This window comes from Mugil cephalus, chromosome 4 (assembly GCF_022458985.1).
Source record: "Mugil cephalus isolate CIBA_MC_2020 chromosome 4, CIBA_Mcephalus_1.1, whole genome shotgun sequence".
NCBI lineage: Eukaryota > Metazoa > Chordata > Actinopteri > Mugiliformes > Mugilidae > Mugil > Mugil cephalus.
Window position 1 is genome coordinate 7,437,010 of NC_061773.1, and position 20,573 is coordinate 7,457,582.

At 40.6% G+C, this 20,573-nt stretch overlaps 2 protein-coding genes across 2 annotated transcripts in view; both read right to left on the minus strand.

Annotated features, from left to right (window-relative positions):
• Positions 1 to 5,981: 5,981 nt before the first annotated feature.
• On the minus strand, positions 5,982 to 15,380 carry LOC125006300 (cell surface glycoprotein 1-like). Its single transcript, XM_047582231.1, has 5 exons — positions 13,275 to 15,380; positions 10,782 to 11,897; positions 7,036 to 9,978; positions 6,703 to 6,810; positions 5,982 to 6,447 (listed from the first exon to the last, which is right to left on the minus strand). Exons 1-4 carry the CDS (start codon positions 13,351 to 13,353, stop codon positions 6,722 to 6,724), a joined length of 4,227 nt encoding a protein of 1,408 aa, XP_047438187.1. The 5' UTR covers positions 13,354 to 15,380; the 3' UTR covers positions 5,982 to 6,447; positions 6,703 to 6,721.
• Positions 15,381 to 19,238: 3,858 nt separating this feature from the next.
• foxj3 (forkhead box J3) overlaps positions 19,239 to 20,573 on the minus strand; it is a 64,860-nt gene continuing 63,525 nt past the window's right edge. The window contains exon 12 of the mRNA XM_047583767.1: positions 19,239 to 20,557. Within this exon, the coding sequence (XP_047439723.1) occupies positions 20,445 to 20,557 (113 nt within the window). The 3' untranslated portion in view covers positions 19,239 to 20,444. The remainder of the gene's footprint in view (positions 20,558 to 20,573) is intronic.

Genomic DNA, 20,573 nt, shown 5'->3' on the forward strand with positions numbered 1-20,573 from the left:
TTAGTACGTGATTTTAGCCACATCGGACCATTTACACCGATCAGCCACAACATTAAAATCACTTGAAGGAGTAGTAAATGACATTGAATGTTTTGTGACAATACAATGTTTTGCTGCGAAACGTTTGGACCTGGCATTCATGTGGATATTACTTAGATATGTACCACCCACCTACACCAGACCAGGCACCTGACACAGACACACAGGCAAAAATATTTTAGGAACAACTAAAAAAACAAAACAAAAAAACACGAGAACAGCACAAGGTGTTGACCTGGCCTCCAAATTCATTAGAACCCAAACTGATCAAGTATCTGTGGGATGATCCACAGAAACCCCTCTCCTTAACCCATAGGACCCAAAGACCCTCACTGACAACGACACACCACAGGACAACCTCAGTAGGCCCATGTCCATTCTCTGATGAGTCACTGTTTTTGAGCCACAAGGGAAACCCACACAATGAAGAAGGTGGGTGGTGCATATCTGAGTAACATCCACGTAAATGCCAGGTCCAGAAGTTTCCCAGCAGTGCTATAGCTGATCAGTGTATATGCTGTTGAGTAGGAGTTTTCCTAAAAATTTCAAATTTCCCTTTTTGGTAAATAAAACACTTGCATGTTGATCAGTAATGTCATAAAACAGTTTAGCAAACTGCCCACTATGACCCCAGACGACCAGTGCAGGTTAGAGGTGCATATTTCCAGTATGGTGAAAGTTTGAATGTTCGGCCATTTTATGTGTACAGGTTCGATCACTGCCACCAAAAATGGCTTCCAAAGATTCAATTTACACTAGACACAAGCAACAGCTCACACAAACCTGTTTCATAAGTCTTCTTTTCAAAACTTCATTTCAGGCGGCAGTTGCAGGAAAGAACAAACCTCCATGAGCCACAGTTGCTGTGAGGCTGCACTGTAACGCCCCACATACTGTAGAGTCATCACATTGACTCAGAGGGCATTTAAGGTAAACCTGACATTTATCATTACTCACAGATTCAGGCTGTGGCCACCAGAGGCCACTGTGCTACCATGAACAGGTTTGGCCAAGGCGGATCAAAGTCTGCAGACTTGTGAGCTGTGACTCCTCAGAACAGGGCTTTGTTGTGCTTTAACTGACAAGTAAGTATTGGACGAGTTACGGGATATGTAAGAGGATGAGTCTGGTTATCAGAGACCTCTCTGTAGCAATAGCAAAAGGAAAGAGAAACCTTTCAACATAATGTGTCTAATTCAGGTGTGTTTCCTCAAAGGAAAAAAAGGTAAGACTATTCCTCCTGACAGTGAATGTGAAAGGATCTATGTTTCGGTTTCTTTAGGCGTGACATAACGCCACATTAGAACTTGTAATTGATAATTTCTTATGATTATTTGGTACAACTAAGGGCTCTAAGTCTCTGTGCTGACTGCTCCTCTTCTTCTAAGTTTTGCATTTGAGTTGATTCTAAAATATCCCAGCCACACAAGAGATATCACACTGTCTCCTTGCATCACCTGCTTCCATCTGATTCCTGTCATCTTTTCACAACTCTCACCTCCACTACACAATGACCTGCGCCACCTTGAAGGTCTTCAGCTGTCCATCAGGCTGACAGCTTGTCACAGGTCCCTCTGCTTTTTTTTATGACAGCTTCCTGACCCCGTGTCCATCAACCTCCAGTGTTCTTGAACAAATCTAGCCAGGTTACATTAATGTTAAGGACAGAAATATTTAGAGCCGCCGGAAATGACTGAGAAAGTCGTCACCTATCCAACACTTGCGGAAGATATTGTCAAAGAACTGAAGACACTTGATTTCTTACGTTGGTTTATGAACAATGGTACCGAAAACTGAATTGCAAAGGAAAAATTGCACCACAGCTACAGCAAAGTTTACATAAACAGTAAAATTAAAGAAGTTTGGTAAGCAGTACATAGTCATGTACATAAGACACGTACTTACGCAACCATCAACAATTTGCATGATTGTCAGTCTGAACATTTTGGGACTGTTCTTCATAAATCTCTCTCTCTCTCTCTCTATCTCTCTATATATATATATATGTATGTATATGTATATCATATATATGATATATATACATATACATATATATGTATATACTGTATGTATATATGTGTGTATATATATATATATATACACACACTGTATATATATATATATATATATATACACACACTGTATATATATATATATATGTATATATATATATATATATACACACTGTATAGTATATTGTTATTTTTTTTATATTGTTGTTCAAAATTCAAGACCCATTGCTCAAGGGCTGATATGCATATACTGATATTTGCTCCCTTAAAATATCAAGATCTTTGTTTAAAAAAAAAAAAAAAAACACAGCATAAACATAACAACCATCACGCAAATTCTTCATTTGTTTGGTGTCATCAGAAAATGGACATGGACCTTCTGAGGGGGTCCTGTGGTGTCTGGTAACAGAATGTTGCTAGTCGGGGGTCTTTAGGTCCCGTGTATTAAAGGGAGGGGCCTCTGTGGATCATTCCACAGACACTTGAATCTATCTATTCTAGTGAATCTATCTAGTGAATGTGGAGTCTACGAATGAAACCGAGCACAACATTAGATCGCAAACAAACCACGCAATGGCTGATTTAAAATGGACTTTTTATCCTTTTACACTCACTAGTTGGCATGGATACCAATGTACAGTATCTGCTAATATCAGACAACATCAGCCTTTCAGACCTGTCCCCCTGGCTTTGCTTCTTATATGAAGTTTTACATGATGATACTTCATTATATTATTATATTCTGTGTGTCATGACTAAATTGTCGAACCAGAGTCCATCTCTTCTGCAGCATACACACACCAGTGGTGAGAAGTTATAGAGCGTGAATAACTACAAATGTCTGACCATTGATAACAGATTGTGCTTTGATGCCAGTAGAGAAACAGATCCAAGAAGGTCAAGATCATTTTTTATTTAGCTTGTCACTATTAGCTGCATGTTTATCTTTGCTAATGTTGCAAGCTAATTGCCTGCGTGGGATTTCGATGACGACTTCATTGAGTCTTATATTGTATGAACTGCATCTCCTCTTTTACATTTATATCCATTTTTCAAATAAAAAACATTTGATAATCCAAAGCAACAATTTTATGCTGATTCTGCAATTACCTCAAAATATACACGGATCATCCACATTAATTAATTATTAAATAACATTAAACATCTTGTGACAATTAAGTGTTCTTCTGGGAAACTTTTAGACTGGGTATTCATGTGGATGTTACTCAGACATGTTGCACCCACCTAGACCAGACCAGCAATGACACTCCTTGATCGCAGCAGTCATCCCCAGCAGGCTGCAGCTGGTCACAGACACACACAAATGTTTTAGGAACAACTCAGAAAACCATGAAGAACAACACAAGGTGTTGACGTAGACTCCACATTCACTAGATAGATTCACTAGAATAGATAGATTCAAGTGTCTGTGGAATGATCCACAGAGGCTCCTCCCTTTAATACACGGGACCTAAAGACCCCCGACTAGCAACATTCTGTTACCAGACACCACAGGACCCCCTCAGAAGGTCCATGTCCATTTTCTGATGAGTCACAACTAGTTTGCAGGCACAAGGCAGACCTACAGAGAGAGTATTCCAAGAGTTAGCTCTACAAAATCGCTGGGGATCCTCATTGATCATTTTAAATATGTGTTGCTTTTTCATTTTCTGCCACTGTCTGCACTTGTCACCCTATGCAAAACCTTGTTTGAGCCTCACTTACTTTACTGCAATATCATATGGTGTAACACATTTCCAACCACTTAAAAAAGCTAGAGATACTGTAAAAAAAAGTCATATGTGCCTTATTTTGGTCTGAGTTTAATGCCTCTACTAGAACGCTCTTCCACTGCAACAATCTTCTGAGACTTGCTGAGTACAATAACCTCTAGAGTCCTTCTGTAATGTACCAGACTGTCCATAAACTAAACCAGAAAATATGTAACCGCATTCCAGTCTTCCTTCCTGTGCACACTTATACCACGAGGAACGAAAACAAAAGCTTTAATATTGTGTGCCGAGGACCGCAGGTCTGGAGTGAGCTTGATGAGAAATTAAAAATGTCACTTTCCATCTCCATCTTCAAGAAAAAAAAAAAAAACTAAAAATGCAACTCCTATTAATATGTGTTTAACTTACTGACTATATTAAGGATCTTAATTATGAATGTCACTTACATCTTATTCCACCTACTTATTTATCACGATTATTGTTGCATAGATGTGTTATTGTACATTGACTGTGTCAAGTAATCTAATGTAACCAGAATACTGGGAGTCTCTATTATATGTCTGTATGTTAAGGATATTTGGCCAATATCCTGTGTGTTATCTGTGGGAAACCGTGCCCCCCATTAAAAGCTTTAAATAGCTTCTTTGGGGTGTCCCCCCTTTCACACTTAACCTCCCCAACTATTTCAAGTGACCAAGGGTCCCCAGTCCCACTTAAGACACAATAGAAACAAACAAACAAACAAAAAAGGGGACTCACCATTTAAAGCAGTCTTTGTTCAAAATGACAAAATGTCTGTCATGTAAACGGTGTGAAATAAACTAAACTGCACAGTAGTAGTCATAATGTTATGCCTGATCAGTGTATCTTCAACTTTAAACAAGGTTTGAGAAGGTTTTCTACGACACCGTGGGCACTCAGTCTAACTGATAAGTGATTAAAAAGCCTGCGAACATTTGAATGGATCTCAACGTGAATTTATCACCAAGAAGAGACTTTTTTTTTTAAAAAAAGAACTTGGTCTATTTTTCACACGCACTGAAAAATCATAACAAAAAAAAAAGAAAAAACGATATTTATTTAGACTGTAAAATGACCCGGTTTTTAGATATTTTACAGCTTCAACAGTTCACTTCACTGGATTTTAATAGAGACTCAGCTGAGTGTTATTAATGTAATTTCCTCACAGGCCACTAAATGAAACCTGGATCCCACTGTGACTGTGTGACAAAATAAAAGCTAAATGTTAAAAACTATAAACCAATCAAGTTACTCTGCAAGAGTCATAACCGGCAGGTCTTTCCAATTCAACATTTATCTTACACAGCCCCTTTGAAACAGAATGAAGAAACAGTTACTGTGGGAGGTATCATATTAACATTGCAGAACACAGTTTGAAACATTTTCTTTGGACACCACATCCCTCCCGTACCATCCTAAATATATTCACTGAGGCCAGGATGAGCTGGCCGTATGGAGCTGGCGTTGCAGCTTGCCAGACTGTGATTGATAGGAGAGCTCCCTGTCTAATTCTGCATGTAAGGAGGGTAAAGTGATAGGCCTGCGTGCGCTTCAGCAGCATGCAGGACCTGAGTGTGCTTTTCAACAGCATGTGGCAAGCCAAATGAAAATGTACCTGGTGTATGTAAAGAACATTTGAAGATTAAAATCTAAAGACTGACCAAACACGTAGTAAAAAGTATTTTAATGACCAAAAACCACAAGGCTCAACGAGTACAAAGTCAATGTGCATTTTTTTTTTTAATTATCATTTATTAAATATATTATTCCTCAAATGAGAGGAATAATGTGAATATTTACAATGTCTTACTGGGAATACAAATCACATCAGATGGAGCAGCTTCAGTAACATTATCAGATGCTCACATTTACTTCACACCACTGCTACACAGTTCTTATATGTCCAGACATTTAATACCAGCATGCTATCCCCTGTTCATGGAGCAGATCTATATTTGCATCAAATATAAATTAAGGCTGTCGAAATTAACATCATCATGATTGATCTGATTAAAAATTTTAACGCAATTAACCCATCTTCAGCGCAGATGGTTGCTCTTGCTGTGGATTCATTTACATTAATCACAATTACATTTCATTCGTTTTTAATCTATCTATTAATTCATTTTGCCATGAGCAAATGAGCAAACAGACTCAAGAAAGAAGGGAATACATATGTACTTAACTCTTTTATTAACCACCTTCAACAGTTTCAACAAAACAACAACGAATTTTTGATAGATAGATATTATACAAAATATATCATTGCATAGTTTGTTACAGCTTAAATGGTCAGACAATAAAGTCATAATTTCTATGTTTGAGGAGCTCACTTACAATCTATTCATGCAACATTAGGCTGCTAATAATTATTTCTATGCTGTCAATGCAAGACTTCCACTAGAGTATATTTACATTGAGGTATTGTTATTTTTTATTTAAGTTCTTAAAATTGTTCTTCTTCCAACACTGATTCAAGAAACATCGCACATCTTTCCATAATTTGAGGATTCCTGGAAAGATCAGTCTTCCGTCCTTGAAGGAACTGGACAGTGAGAATTTACTGCTTCAGCCAAAAAAGTTTTAGTTGAAACTTCTTCTTCACAGTGCTTCGGTTTCTTAGGTGATTGTTAAATCCATTCCTACAACAGGAGACAGAAATGCAGGTCCATTTACGAGGAAAGACATTGTGGCTTAGACACAAAACTTTGGCATTTAGCACGCGAAGGCTTAGAAATAGTTATAAGCACTTTCATTCGGTGTAAAATCTACAATAAATAATACTAAGAATCTTACAGTGGTGATATAGTTGGGATCAATATATTATATAGACAACACTCGACAGGTAACAAATATGGATTCAAGCTAATTTAATTTGACCACATTGTTGTACTCACACACATCCACCTTAATGTCTTATATGTTTGTCCCAACAAATCCAATAATGATTAAAGACATCTGTGTCAAGAGCGCTGCTCCGAGCATCGTTCCTCCATTCAGTGGACCTGGGAGACCAAAACAACCATTATTTATTTATTTATTTTTATAACTGTAGGTGATTATGTGTTGGAATATTTGAACATTTCAAATGACAGTGTTAACTTTCCAGTTTGCCATTACTATGATGTCAGTAACAAGCACTGAAACACTGTCAAAGAGACAAACTTCCATTGCAGTGATATTTTCTTAAAAAGAAATGCTTAAATAAAAACTCAGTGACTGATACTTACCTACAGGATCATTATTTTTCATTGTAGCTGCAACATTAAAATCTTCAGCTTTGTGCTGGATGATCGGGTCTTCTGGAGCTGCTTCCTTCTGACTTTCACCTTCTGTCTCAGGTTCTGCAGGAACTTGGACAAGGGAGACTTCTTCCTCTGGTGTACTTTCCTCTCCAATAGCAGGGTCCTCTTCATTGTTTTCTTCTGGAGCTTTTGGGACAGGTCTCTCCTGAACAACATTTTCTAATGCACTTGCTGCAGTTGCAGTGGTTTCTTGTTCTTCATTAGTAAGAACAATGACAACCAGATCTTCTCCAGCTGACTCTTGTAGTGTTGTTTCCTCTGCAGCAGCTTCTACTTGATCTTCTACTTCTGTCTCAAGCTCTATTGGAAAGACAACAACAGATATGTCATCTTCTGGTGTAGTAGGAAGATGTTCACCTCCCGTGTTGTCCTCAGGGTCTGTCAGTAATATTAACTCTGAAGCATCTGCATTGTCCTCTGAAACTTCATCTTCTGAAGCCCCTTCAGGAACAATAGGGATTGTTGCTTCTGGAGCTGAGACGTCCACAGGAGGTTCTTGTGGTGCTGTTTCTTCCTGACCTTCACCTTCTGCCTCATGTTCTACAGGAACTGGGACAAGAGAGTCCTCTTCTTCTGGTGTACTTGGATGACTTTCTTCTCCAGTAGTAGGGTCCTCTTCAGTGTTTTCTTCTGGAGCTACTGGCTCTTCTTCTGAAATATCAATGACAAACAGATCTTCTACAGATTCTTGCAGTGTTGACTCCTCTGCAGCAGTTTCCAATTCATCTTCTCCTTCAATCTGAAGCTCTTTGGGAAAGATGGCACAAGCTTCTTCTTCTTTGGGTTCATCAGTAGGAAGAAAAATAACAACAGAATCCTTAGGGGGGGATTCTTCTGCTGTTGTTTCTTCTTCTACAGGCCCCATTTGATCTGCAACCTCATCCTCTGCATTGCCATTGTGGTCTATCACTATCATCTTTTCCGGAGCACCTTCATTGTCCTCTGGAGCTTCATCTTCTGAAGTAATGGAAGGAATAATAAGGACTGAATCCTCCACATTAGGATCTTCTGGTGCTGTTTCTCCTAGATCTTCACCTTCGCCACCAACTGGTTCATCTTCTTTTATATGTTCCTCTTCCTCTTCACTGATGTCTGCAGAAATAACAGGGATTGTTTCTTTTTGTTCTTCTGGATCTGACTGCTGTATTTCACTTGCCTCTCCTGTCTGAAGTTCTGGAGGGATGATGGAAGTCTCTTTTTCTGTTGTACTAGGAAGATGTTCACCTTCTGTGTTGTCCTCAGGGTCTGTCAGTAATATTAACTCTGGAGCATCTGCATTGTCCTCTGAAGCTTCATCTTGTGAAGCCTCATCAGGAACAATGGGGATTGTTGCGTCTGGAGCTGAGACGTCCGCAGGAGGTTCTTGTGGTCCTGTTATTTCCTGACCTTCACCTTCTGCCTCATGTTCTACAGGAACTGGGACAAAAAAGTTTTCGTCTTCTGGTGTACTTGGAAGACTTGGAAGACTTTCTCCAGTAGTAGGGTCCTCTTCAGTGTTTTCCTCTGCCACTACAGGGACAGGTCCCTCCTGAGCAACATCTTCTGTTGCACTTGCTGCAGTTGCAGTGGTTTCTTTTTCTTCATTAGTAAGAACAACGACAACCGGATCTTCTCCAGTTGATTCTTGTGGAGTTGTTTCCTCTGCAGCAGCTTCTACTTGATCTTCTACTTCTGTCTCAAGCTCTATAGGAAAGACAACAACGGATATGTCATCTTTTGGTGTGGTAGGAAGATGTTCACCTTCTGCGTTGTCCTCAGGGTCTCTCAGTAATATTAACTCTGAAGCATCTGCATCATCCTCTGAAACAATAGTGATTGTGGTTTCTAGAGCTGAGACGTCCACAGGAGGTTCTTGTGGTGCTGTTTCTTCCTGACCTTCACCTTCTGCCTCATGTTCTACAGGAACTGAGACAAGAGAGTCCTCTTCTTCTGGTGTACTTGGATGACTTTTTTCTCCAGTAACAGGCTCCTCTTCTTCAGTGTTTTCTTTTGGAGCTACTGGCTCTTCTTCTGAAATATCAATGACAAACAGATCTTCTACAGACTCTTGCAGTGTTTTTCCCTCTGCAGCAGTTTCCAGTTCATCTTCTCCTTCAGTCTGAAGTTCTATGGGAAAGATGGCAGCAGCTTCTTCTTCTTTGCATTCTTCATCAGTAGCAGGAAGAATAACAGAATCCTCAGGGGCTGATTCTTCTGCTGTTGTTTCTTCTTCTACAGGCCCCATTTGATCTGGAACCTCATCCCCTGCATTGGCATTGTGGTCTATCACTATCATCTTTTCTGGAGCACCTTCATTGTCCTCTGGAGCTTCATCTTCTGAAGTCTTGCCAGGAATAATAAGGACTAAATCCTCCACAGCAGGATGTTCGGGTGCTGTTTCTCCCAGGTCTTCACCTTCACCACCAACTGCTTCGTCTTCTGTTATATGTTCCTCTTCCTCTTCGTTGGTATCTGCAGAAATAACAGGGATTGTTTCTTTTTGTTCTTCTGGATCTGACTGCTGTATTTCAGCTCCCTCTCCTGTCTGAGGTTCTACAGGGATGATTGAAGTCTCTTTTTCTGGTGTACTAGGAAGATGTTCACCTTCTGTGTTGTCCTCAGGGTCTGTCAGTAATATTAACTCTGGAGCATCTGCATTGTCCTCTGAAGCTTCATCTTGTGAAGCCTCATCAGGAACAATAGGGATTGTTGCTTCTGGAGCTGAGACGTCCGCAGGAGGTTCTTGTGGTCCTGTTATTTCCTGACCTTCACCTTCTGCCTCATGTTCTACAGGAACTGGGACAAAAAAGTTTTCGTCTTCTGGTGTACTTGGAAGACTTGGAAGACTTTCTCCAGTAGTAGGGTCCTCTTCAGTGTTTTCCTCTGCCACTACAGGACAGGTCCCTCCTGAGCAACATTTCGTTCACTTGCTGCAGTTGCAGTGTTCTTTTCTTATTTAGAACACACAACCGTCTTCTCCAGTGATCTTGTGGATTGTTTCTCGACAGCTTACTATCTCTACTCTGTCTCACTTATAGAAAGACACACATGTCATCTTTGTGTAAGATGTTCACCTTTGCTTCCAGGGTCTTCATATTACTCTGAAGCATCGTCACCCTAAACATAGTGATTGTGGTTTCTAGCTGAGACGTCCACAGGAGGTTCTGTGGTCGTTTTCCTGACCTTCACCTTCTGCCTCATGTTCTACAGGAACTGGCAAGAGAGTCCTCTTCTTCTGGTGTACTTGGATGACTTTTTCTCCAGTAACAGGCTCCTCTTCTTCAGTGTTTTCTTTTGAGCTACTGGCTCTTCTTCTGAAATATCAGTGACAAACAGATCTTCTACAGACCTTGCAGTGTTTTCCCTCTGCAGCAGTTTCCAGTTCATCTTCTCCTTCAGTCTGAAGTTCTATGGGAAAGATGGCAGCAGCTTCTTCTTCTTTGCGTTCTTCATCAGTAGCAGGAGAATAACAGAATCCTCAGGGCTGATTCTTCTGCTGTTGTTTCTTCTTCTACAGGCCCCATTTGATCTGGAACCTCATCCCCTGCATTGGCATTGTGGTCTATCACTATCATCTTTTCTGGAGCACCTTCATTGTCCTCTGGAGCTTCATCTTCTGAAGTCTTGCCAGGAATAATAGGACTAATCCTCCACAGCAGGATGTTCGGGTGCTGTTTCTCCCAGGTCTTCACCTTCACCACCAACTGCTTCGTCTTCTGTTAGTTCCTCTTCCTCTTCGTTGGTGTCTGCAGAAATAACAGGGATTGTTTCTTTTTGTTCTTCTGGATCTGACTGCTGTATTTCAGCTCCCTCTCCTGTCTGAGGTTCTGCAGGGATGACAGAAGTCTCTTTTTCTGGTGTACTAGGAAGATGTTCACCTTCTGTGTTGTCCTCAGGGTCTGTCAGTAATATTAACTCTGGAGCATCTGCATTGTCCTCTGAAGCTTCATCTTCTGAAGCCTCACCAGGAACAATAGGGATTGTTGCTTCTGGAGCCGAGACGTCCACAGGAGGTTCTTGTGGTCCTGTTATTTCCTGACCTTCACCTTCTGCCTCATGTTCTACAGGAACTGGGACAAGAGAGTCTTCATCTTCTGGTGTACTTGGAAGACTTCCTTCTCCAGTAGCAGAGTCTTCTTCAGTGTTTCCTTCTGGAGTCCCTTTGTTGTCCTCGGGGACGTCATCTTCTGAAGCCATGGTAGGAATAATAGGGACTAAATCCTCCACAGCAGGATGTTCGGGTGGTGTTTCTCCTAGATCTTCACCTTCACCACCAACTGGTTCTTCTTCTGTTATATGTTCCTCTTCCTCTTCGTTGGTGTCTGCAGAAATAACAGCGATTGTATCTTTTTGTTCTTCTGGATCTGGCTGCTGTATTTCAGCTGCCTCTCCTGTCTGAGGTTCTGCAGGGATGACAGAAGTCTCTTTTTTTGGTGTAATAGGAAGAAGTTCAGCTTCTGCACCGTTCTCTGGAGCCTCATCCTCTGAAGCTTCTAAAGGAATGACTGAGATTGGTGGAATTTCTGGAGCTGACTCCTCCTCATTGTGCTCTTCTGGAGATTCGGTCTCTGGAGGAGTTGCTGCGGTAACCTCTGCTGTACTTATATCTGGAGATGCCTCTTCAGAGACAGCTTCTATAGGAGCAGGTTCTGGTTCTTTGTCCGTAACTGGAATGACTTCTTCGGCAGGTTGTTTCTCACGAGATAGAGCTGTTTCCTCTGGAACAACTGGAATGTGTTTCTCTTCAGATTCTTCTTCCTCTACTGATGTGAGTCCCTCTAGACTTGGTTCTTCAGCAAATGCACCAACTGCAACAGACATTTAATACTCAGTATCCAGTGTTGTGCTTGAATGCATTCAATGAACACCATTCATATTTTTGTGACTTTTGAACTGAGCGCATAATTTTTCTGACTCTGAGTGTCGCTTAATCTGAAGAGAAATAATGACGTTGACATGCGGTCAGGGTGTGAATATCTCTTACCGGTTAAGACAGATGAAATCTTTAAATCATGCATTTATGTGTTCATCAGTAAAGGCGGGTTTGATTTAAATACCGCTGTAATTTCTTCCCCGGAGTAAATAGTTTAAAAAAAAATGTTATTATTCATTATAATTTGCAAAATAATAAACACATGCAGTGGAGTGAGGAGAAAAGCAGCAGAGACATAACTACGTATCAGAAATTATAGTAAATTCTGAGTTTTTATCCTATGTGAATGTGCCATATGAAACACAGACATGGGTGTCATGTCTGATCCGCAGGACGTCCCAGCAAAAGCCAGTCTGTGTTAATAGGGTTTATTCCACACAAGCATCTGAAGGAGTTATTTGAAAAGAGCAATACAGATCCATTGTTCTGTAAATCTGAAGCACCACAGCAAGTTGGGGAAAAAAGTTTGGTTCAACAAAATGTGAACTATGAACGTGAACTAATTCACTTTAATCTGTTTGAACTGAACTTTGAATTAGTTCTTGTTTACTGTGAACATGCACAGCACTGTCAGTAGTTACTCCATGAAGGAAGTTAATCTATCTGAATTAACAGGTAACAAAAATGACAAAACATGCTGAAGTCTAATTTAGAGTTTCTAAAAATAAAACAATCTACACCTTCTGTCAGCTATATTTTAGTTTGGTTTTAAAAGTTAAACATAATTCATGCCTGGACTAGGCTTGAGGGTGTAGCCTAGTAGCCTAGTAGTAGAAACTTTAAACTCTACTCTGATTTTGGTGTCAGATTTAATGATGACAGATATATAAGGAGGAGATCTCCAGCTATTCAAGGTTAGTTCAAATGTCAGGCACAGTAGATTGCTAACAGGGGAACCAAACAGACTGTGACTGTACTTCAACATATGTTTGGTTGTTGGACGTTATCACATCTGAGCATTAAGTCACAGAAGTTTTATTCTCAATTATTTGGTGTGAATGAGGCCAGATTCCAAATTGAAGGAATATTTTTATTATCCATGGCTAGAAAATACCTCCATCAACACTGGCTTCTCTCTAACTTAGGTAAAGTTGACTTTCACTCTGGCTGTTATTTAATATAAAACACACAAGTTTACCTTTATCAAACAGCATATTTGCATGCTTTAATTCATTTCTTAATGAATTAAAAATTAAATTGATAAACATTTCAAATGTACACAGCCTAATATTAGAGGAAATGCATTGCTTACACATCGGTGCTGATGAGGATAGCTGGACATTCAGGGTCAGGGTCAGCAGCAACAAAAAGAAAGCTTTAAACTTGTCCATGTTGTCAGAGTCCTTTCATTCTAAGTCTGAGTGACTCTGGTGCTCGTGTTGAAAAAGAATATCCCACAGTGGGGAGGCTCATGTGTGGTGTCAGCACGGACATACTTAACACACAACCACTTGGAAACATTAGAAGGCAGCTCGGAGGGTTGTGGGAACCTTCTGAGATCTGGTCACGTGGATTTCTTTGGTAAGGCTGCACACCTAGTCCTCTGTCACTGAGTACTTTCTGAAAAGTGAAGTTGTGTGAAGCTACACAATGTATGACTGGTTCTGAGTAAATATACATGGATGTCTTTTGTTGCTGCTACAGAAAGGAAGACCTACACAATCAAATGTGTAAAAAATTGGAGTGCCCTGCACAGCTCAGTTTTTCTTACTGTTGGTGCAGGCGAAACCATAAAAATGTGAGAAAAAAGTTTCGCCACACACCATAGATGCAGAAGGAAAAATATTCGCTTTATCACGACAACACTTTACACCTTCATTCATCAGTTTTATACAGACCATCTCAACAGGTCTCTTAAATAAGCTGTTTGCAGTGCACACCAATATCAATATCACAGGGCTCAAACTATTACAAAACAACTAAAACACATGGAAAAATACAAATGCAAATGGATGTACATAATGGGATCTCAATAAATATACCTAGCCCTACTTCTAATCCCTCCATAGGGGAGGTGACAGGTGGGGGAAAAAACAGGAGTGAGAGGGAGGTGAATGAGATTCTGCATCTCGTTTTTGGGCCGAAGGGTCCCAGGTTCACCACCTGCCCTGCCCATGGTTGTGGGGCACTGCAAAAACAACATTACTAGAAAGAAGCAAAGTATTCTTATATTCAATCAAATCATCTTATATTAAGGTTTTTGCTTTGACAAAACTTCTTAAAATAAGCACCAAGGTCTTGTCTCTGAACAAAATACAAGATGTATTTCTTTGACACAAGGATTTTTTGCTTCATGTTTTGCAGTGTGCCCCGAGCAAGTACCAAACCTGCAATTTGCATTTTGGAAGATGGTCACAATGTTAAGCCTGATGGGTGTGTAACTGCTATCATTGCTGACATATTATTCTACCTAGATGCTCCCGTCTATTCTTAAACATGAACTTCATGAGCCAACTGTAATCCCACTAAGCTGTTCTACAATTAATACTGGCTTTATTTATCCCTGTGATTTATTAACAATTTCCCATGTATCATGAATCACTACTATACTTGTTAGTATCAGTATATTGGATTGAGATCAGGGGAATTACCAGTCAAAACCTTAAAGTTGTTGTTGTGCTTCTCGAACCACCCCTGAAACATTTTTGCTTTTTGACAGGAAGCCACACGGTGTTCAGAGAATACACTTCACCATTTTTCCTGCTTCTACCACACGAACTTTGGGAATAAAATGTTGTACTGGTCATAACCCACTGACAGGTTCTGTGATGAAGAGATATTCACTCCACCTGTAAGTGGTCATGATGTTATGCCTGACCGTGTACGACAGGAGAATACATCCTTAGAGAAAAAATCTCAAACACCACATGATTCCACAGTGAAGTTACCATATTTTATTTCTTTAAGTGCCATTCATGCATATTGGGGAAGGGGGTGGGGTGGGCGGTGGTATCGACAATTCTAATAACACTTGAGTTATTTTACAGCACTAAACGAATACAAAGAGTAGCTGTGTCACCTCATTGGACAACGAAAGTAATAAACCGTGCAATAAACAAAACAGAACAAACAAAAACAAAAGACAAATAGGAAAAAAAAAACAAAATTACAAGAAATGACGAAGACATAATCAAAAAAAAAAAAACTGAGAAACAAAACACAAAACACAAACCAAATATATATTATCAACACTGAAACACTGAATGTAGAACCATAGTACAGGTAAAAGGTAGTGTCACACAAAAAGCCAACGCATTTTCATCACATATATACAATATAGATATATACATACTGTCACCCTCTGATTGGACAATAACAAAATACTCTATTCTCCCCCCCTCCCTCCCCTCCTCTCTTTCACGAATAAGACCCACCCTCTGCCTTGATACCCCACCCCCAAGAGGAAAGAAAGGGATGATTGAAAAGACATTTATGTACAAGCACAACAACACACCAGCACTGAATAAAATAGGCCCCAATCAGCAGTAGATGTTGGCAGTTCTCTCCCATTCTGTAACAAGGCTTTTTTTCTTTTTAACCCCCCCCCCCCCCCCCCCCCCCCTCCCACCAAAAAAAATATTAATAATAATCTCTCTGGCAGGTACATGTCCAGCGGTATTTAAAAACTGAAAAAAAAAAAAAAAAGATCTTAAAACTCCCACAGGCAAACACAAACTCACACAGAGACGTAATGTAAAACTGTGATTGTGATCCAGTCATTGTCTTCACCTTTTTTTTTTCCCTTTTAAGTCACATCCATTTTCTCAAGAATAGTTTTTGTCCTCCCCCGTGGGCCGATGTGCTCATATAGTAGCTAGCACGTTCTCAGTCTTCACCTGGAAGAGCTGAAACTCTTTAACGCCAACCGAGGACTCGCAGGGTGTTGTTGTCCGTTTCAGGTCCGTAGAGTCCTAATCCTTTCCTTTTTTTATTTTTCCTTTCCCCTTGCTGCTGTCTTCAGTTGCAGTCCTTTGGCCCACAATCACCCAACGAGAGTCATGATTTGGTTAACTCAGCTTACTACACGTCCTCCCTCTAATTATGAAATCCTGGCAGTCGAATAAAACTTAAAAAGTCGTCGCTGACATCCACAGGTGAGGCAATCGTCCGCGCGCAGCGGACAAACAGAAACACACACAATATGGCAAGAAAGAAGCAGAAGTGGACAGGTATGACTGAATAACTGAAAATATATTTTTTAAAAGACAATGGCAGTATTTTCCGGTCAAAAAAGCAGAACTTGACTTCTTCTGCACAGTGCAGCTCTGGACAGTTTAACAGAAGATCAACAGTATAAAACCAGGGCCTCCAAATAACCTCCTACGTGTTCATAAGTATGGTTCTATATCATCAAACGACCGTGTGAGACCTGAAAGTGCCTTTTCTCACAAAAACTCAACATTTTGTCAAATAAAATCATCAGAAAAAATTCATGATTGTCATCCAAATATGAAACTAAAACCACTCCCACTGCTGGAGTCCCTAGTTTGTGTTGCTTTGCTGGGAGACGTCTGCATGGTAAATAGGAAGCTGTAGCTCAGCATAAAGACTGGAAACCGTGGGGTAAATATATTTTATGAAACCGTGGTGGAGAATGGAGGGGAGGTGGCTCACGCTTACGTTTAAAACATGTTTATTTATTGAACGAATGCCGCACAATAAGCTGTGTGTTTGACCTTTTTCCGCTTTCATGCGTCTTTCCTTAGTGCCTCCGTTATTGATTTCAGTCCAAAATAAATTCCATTTCAAAAACAAATTTCATCTGCGATGAGTGATACCACCGGCGAGAGAGACGAGGCGGACAGAAGAAGACAAATGGCTGGTGGTGTGTGCGAGCGCACCGGGCAACTAAAACCAGGGAGGAGCTGAGTGAACTGTGGCAGGAGAACGGATGCCTCTGCAGGATAAAATCAAACCTACCACAGCGGCACTGATAAAGAACGAAAAAAAGACTTCTTCTTCTTCTTTTGGCCCTCCACGTGAACTGTGCAATCTGGGTTTGTGTTGGTACAAAAACCCGCGACAATGATTCTCATCTCCGAAGTGAGACTATAAACCGTCTTTAACATGCGAACATGATGTGTCAACTTCCAGTCTTTATGCTGAGCTAAGCACTGGTTAGCACGTTCATCTCGCACCAACAAGGTCCTGGCTGTGAACCCTGCGTCCGTGGAGGCTTCGAAAGACGTTCGTGTTAGCTTAATTGGTGCTTCTGGATTGGCACACTGAACGTGAACGGCGGCTTGACTCTTTGTGTTAGTCCTGTGGTACCTGATTCGTGCCCAATGACAGCTGGGACAGACTCTAGGGACCCCACGGGATAAGTGATATTCTAGCTAGCAGCTGTAGCTTCATGTTTACCGTCCAGACATGAGCGGCGTCTCCACCTCTGAAAGAAAAGCAAGCTAACCTTTCCCAACATATTGAACTATTTCTTTAAAGAAAGACACACAGTGTCATAGATGCAGAGCACCGTACAAAGTTCAGCGAAAACGCAGAGAGGAGAAATGATTCTGTTCATTGTCATCTGTGGACGACACCTCTAGATGTCAGGTGGCCTAGCTTTGAGTGAAATGATGAAGAAATGGCTTTGAGTTAACGTGTGATTAACTCCAGGAGGTGCTTTGCATCTTAAAATGGTAAACAAAAACGATAAGTGTGCAAAGGGCCTTTTTTTTTCTTTTTCTTTTTTTACAAAAAAAAAAAAAAAAAAAAAAACTAAAACAAACAAACATAGTGTCTCTAAAGTTCAGCACCTGTCTGATTGAGGAGCCACTTGTTCCAGGACACAGAGGACAGGTTTCCAGAACCACTGATCTCCCTGCTCTGTGCTTGAGAAACCCTTTCCACGAAAACGCATGTTTCAAATCTAGCCTTTAATCACTGTGTGCATCTGCACTTGTGCTCATAGATAGCATAGAGATGATTGCAGCAATCAATCATAGCCCTAAAATCACAAGGAAACCAAAACACACGCACACGCACACGCACACACACACACGTTCAGCCAGCACGCATACACACTGTATGTACTGTATGAGTCACATTTCTCATTCTGTTATGATTGTATAATAGCAAAATCTTAACGCTATCTATCACAACAAAACATTGGGTAGTTTAATGAAAAAACAAAAAAGGAAGGAAAAATATTGTCCATAATTTAAATGTCAGGAGTGACAGTAAACACGGCATCAAAAACTCACTTTGATGTACATGGGCGGAGACGTTTGGATGCTTCTTCAAATCAAAGAACGTTGCAGTGAAACATGGGCCTTTCAGACCGCTGTAAAGAAACAGTTCAACATGTGACGTTTATTCTAGAGATCACTAATCAGAAACACCAGACTGTTCTCTCTGAGAAGGTCGATGATCCTTCTGTTGCTTCTTCTTTGAGACACTTCATTAAGAAATGTTTCAAGTCAATGATGCTTAGTTCCACAATTTGGGAAATATGCTTATACACTTTTTTAAAAATTTTTTTTTATAGCTAGAATTAGACGGAGGGATTGATGTCACTCTCACATCTGTGATGCAGCTTCGCTATAATTAACACAATATGTTTCTTATCATTGCAGGAGATCACTGCGCTGTGATAAGAAACCATCACAATCATAATGTTGCTATAACGGCACAAATACAAACATATTCAGTTGAAGACGAGGTTTAAGAGAGCGGATTTAGTCTCTCTTGGACGGAGCTGGGTGACATGTATCCCAGGTTAATAGGTATTGGTTTCATCTAGCTAATGACAATATTCTCCACCAACTCTGTAAAAACGAAGCATATTTTCTATAATTTCAAACTACACATTTAAAAAACCCTAAACTGACTTGTAACATTTTCTTAACAAAATGTCTCTTGTAAACCAGAGTGGAAAGTGATACCAATGTATTGTTCATACACACCGATCAAGCATAACATTATGACCAACTTCTAAATATTGTGTAGGTCTCCCTTGTGCCTCCAGAACAGTTCAGAGAATGGACATGGGTCTTCTGAAGGTGTCCTGTGGGTTGGGGTCTCTGTGGATCATCCCACAGATACTTGATCAGTTTGGGATCTAGTAAATTTGGAGACCAGGTCAACACCTTGTGCTGTTATTCGTGTTTTTTGAGTTGTTCCTAAACCTAAAGTGTTTTTGTGTGTGTCTGCGTCAGGCTGCATCCTGATGTGTCATTGTTATGGGGTGGGGGTCTGGTCTGGTCTAGGTGGGCGCTACATGTCTAAGTAACATCCACACTAATACCAGGTCCAAACGTTTCCCAGCAGAGCATTCAATTGTCACAAGACGGTCATATATTTACTCCTGTCAGTGGTCATAACGTTGTGGCTGATCGGTGTAAGTAACATCAGCTGATGCTCTCTCGGTGCTCTGTGGTCCACAAACTGTGCAATGGAAACACAATGTGTCAGTCACACTATTGCACATAACATTCTTTTCCATGATATTTTGTTGAACGATCATTAAAATTTATCTTCAAACTGAATGAATTAACGAGGCTCGAATGTCTGACTTCCTCACTCTCATCTTCTACTCACTCACATCACACTCATTCATCGTGAAAAACTGGAGAGAACTTAGAGAGAAAGTCGCTGCACTCCCATAACTATTGCAGTGAGCCTGGTCACACTGGTTGGCTATAATAACAGACCGATATGCTTTCTGTGCTCTCCCTCCTGGTTTGTTTCTTATGAAGCCTGCCTAAACATTTAACACCCTGTTCAAAACCTCAGGTTTTTTTTTGTTTGTTTTTTTTTGTGTAAACCTAACTTTACCACCAATATCTGCCACAGTGGGGCTTCCTCCCAAAAAGTGAACAACGAGCACCACCATATCACTCACAGAGACAGCCCGTGTTTCTTAGAAATAAAAAATAAAAAATAAATCTTTAAAAAAAGGGAGATAACTCATCCAAGAGGCAGCTGAGGCCAATGTCAACACGAGAAGAATTACAAGCTGAACATGTCGCTCAAATCACATAACAGTTACGGCGCGGGGGGCGGGGGGGCGGGCGGGTGGGGAGAGGGGGTTTGGACTTTGGAAGGCTGCTCACTAGGGACGGGGAGAGAGGGCTAGCTGAGGAGCTGAGGAGCTGAGGAGCATGTGGTTTAGACGTGAACGAGTCTACTCGTCTCTAGACAAGTTTTTAAGCAATCACTTTAACATGTCCGACTAAATATGATTGTCTTCAAAGTAACATTTTCTAGTTATGTTTTGCTTTTGTAAAATTGTCAGGATTCTGAAGTCTGCATTTCTCCGAAGCTTTCGTCAAATGTTCTTCTGCATCCCACCCACAGTGGCCTCATCCACCTGCGGCCTTTCAGCTGAGCCTGGCTTCCTCCGGCTTCCACCTCCTCTCCTCGCTCCCATCTGTTTTGCAAAAAAAAAAAAAAAAAAAAAAAAAAAAAGAAGCTCTGGGGGCTAGACAATGGAGTCCCAATCAAAATCATCCTGGATGTCGTCAGGTTGCATGCGATGCATTGGGAAGTTTCTGGTAGGTATCATGTGCTGCTGGTTCATCTGTGCATGGTGTCCTACGGTGAAAGACAG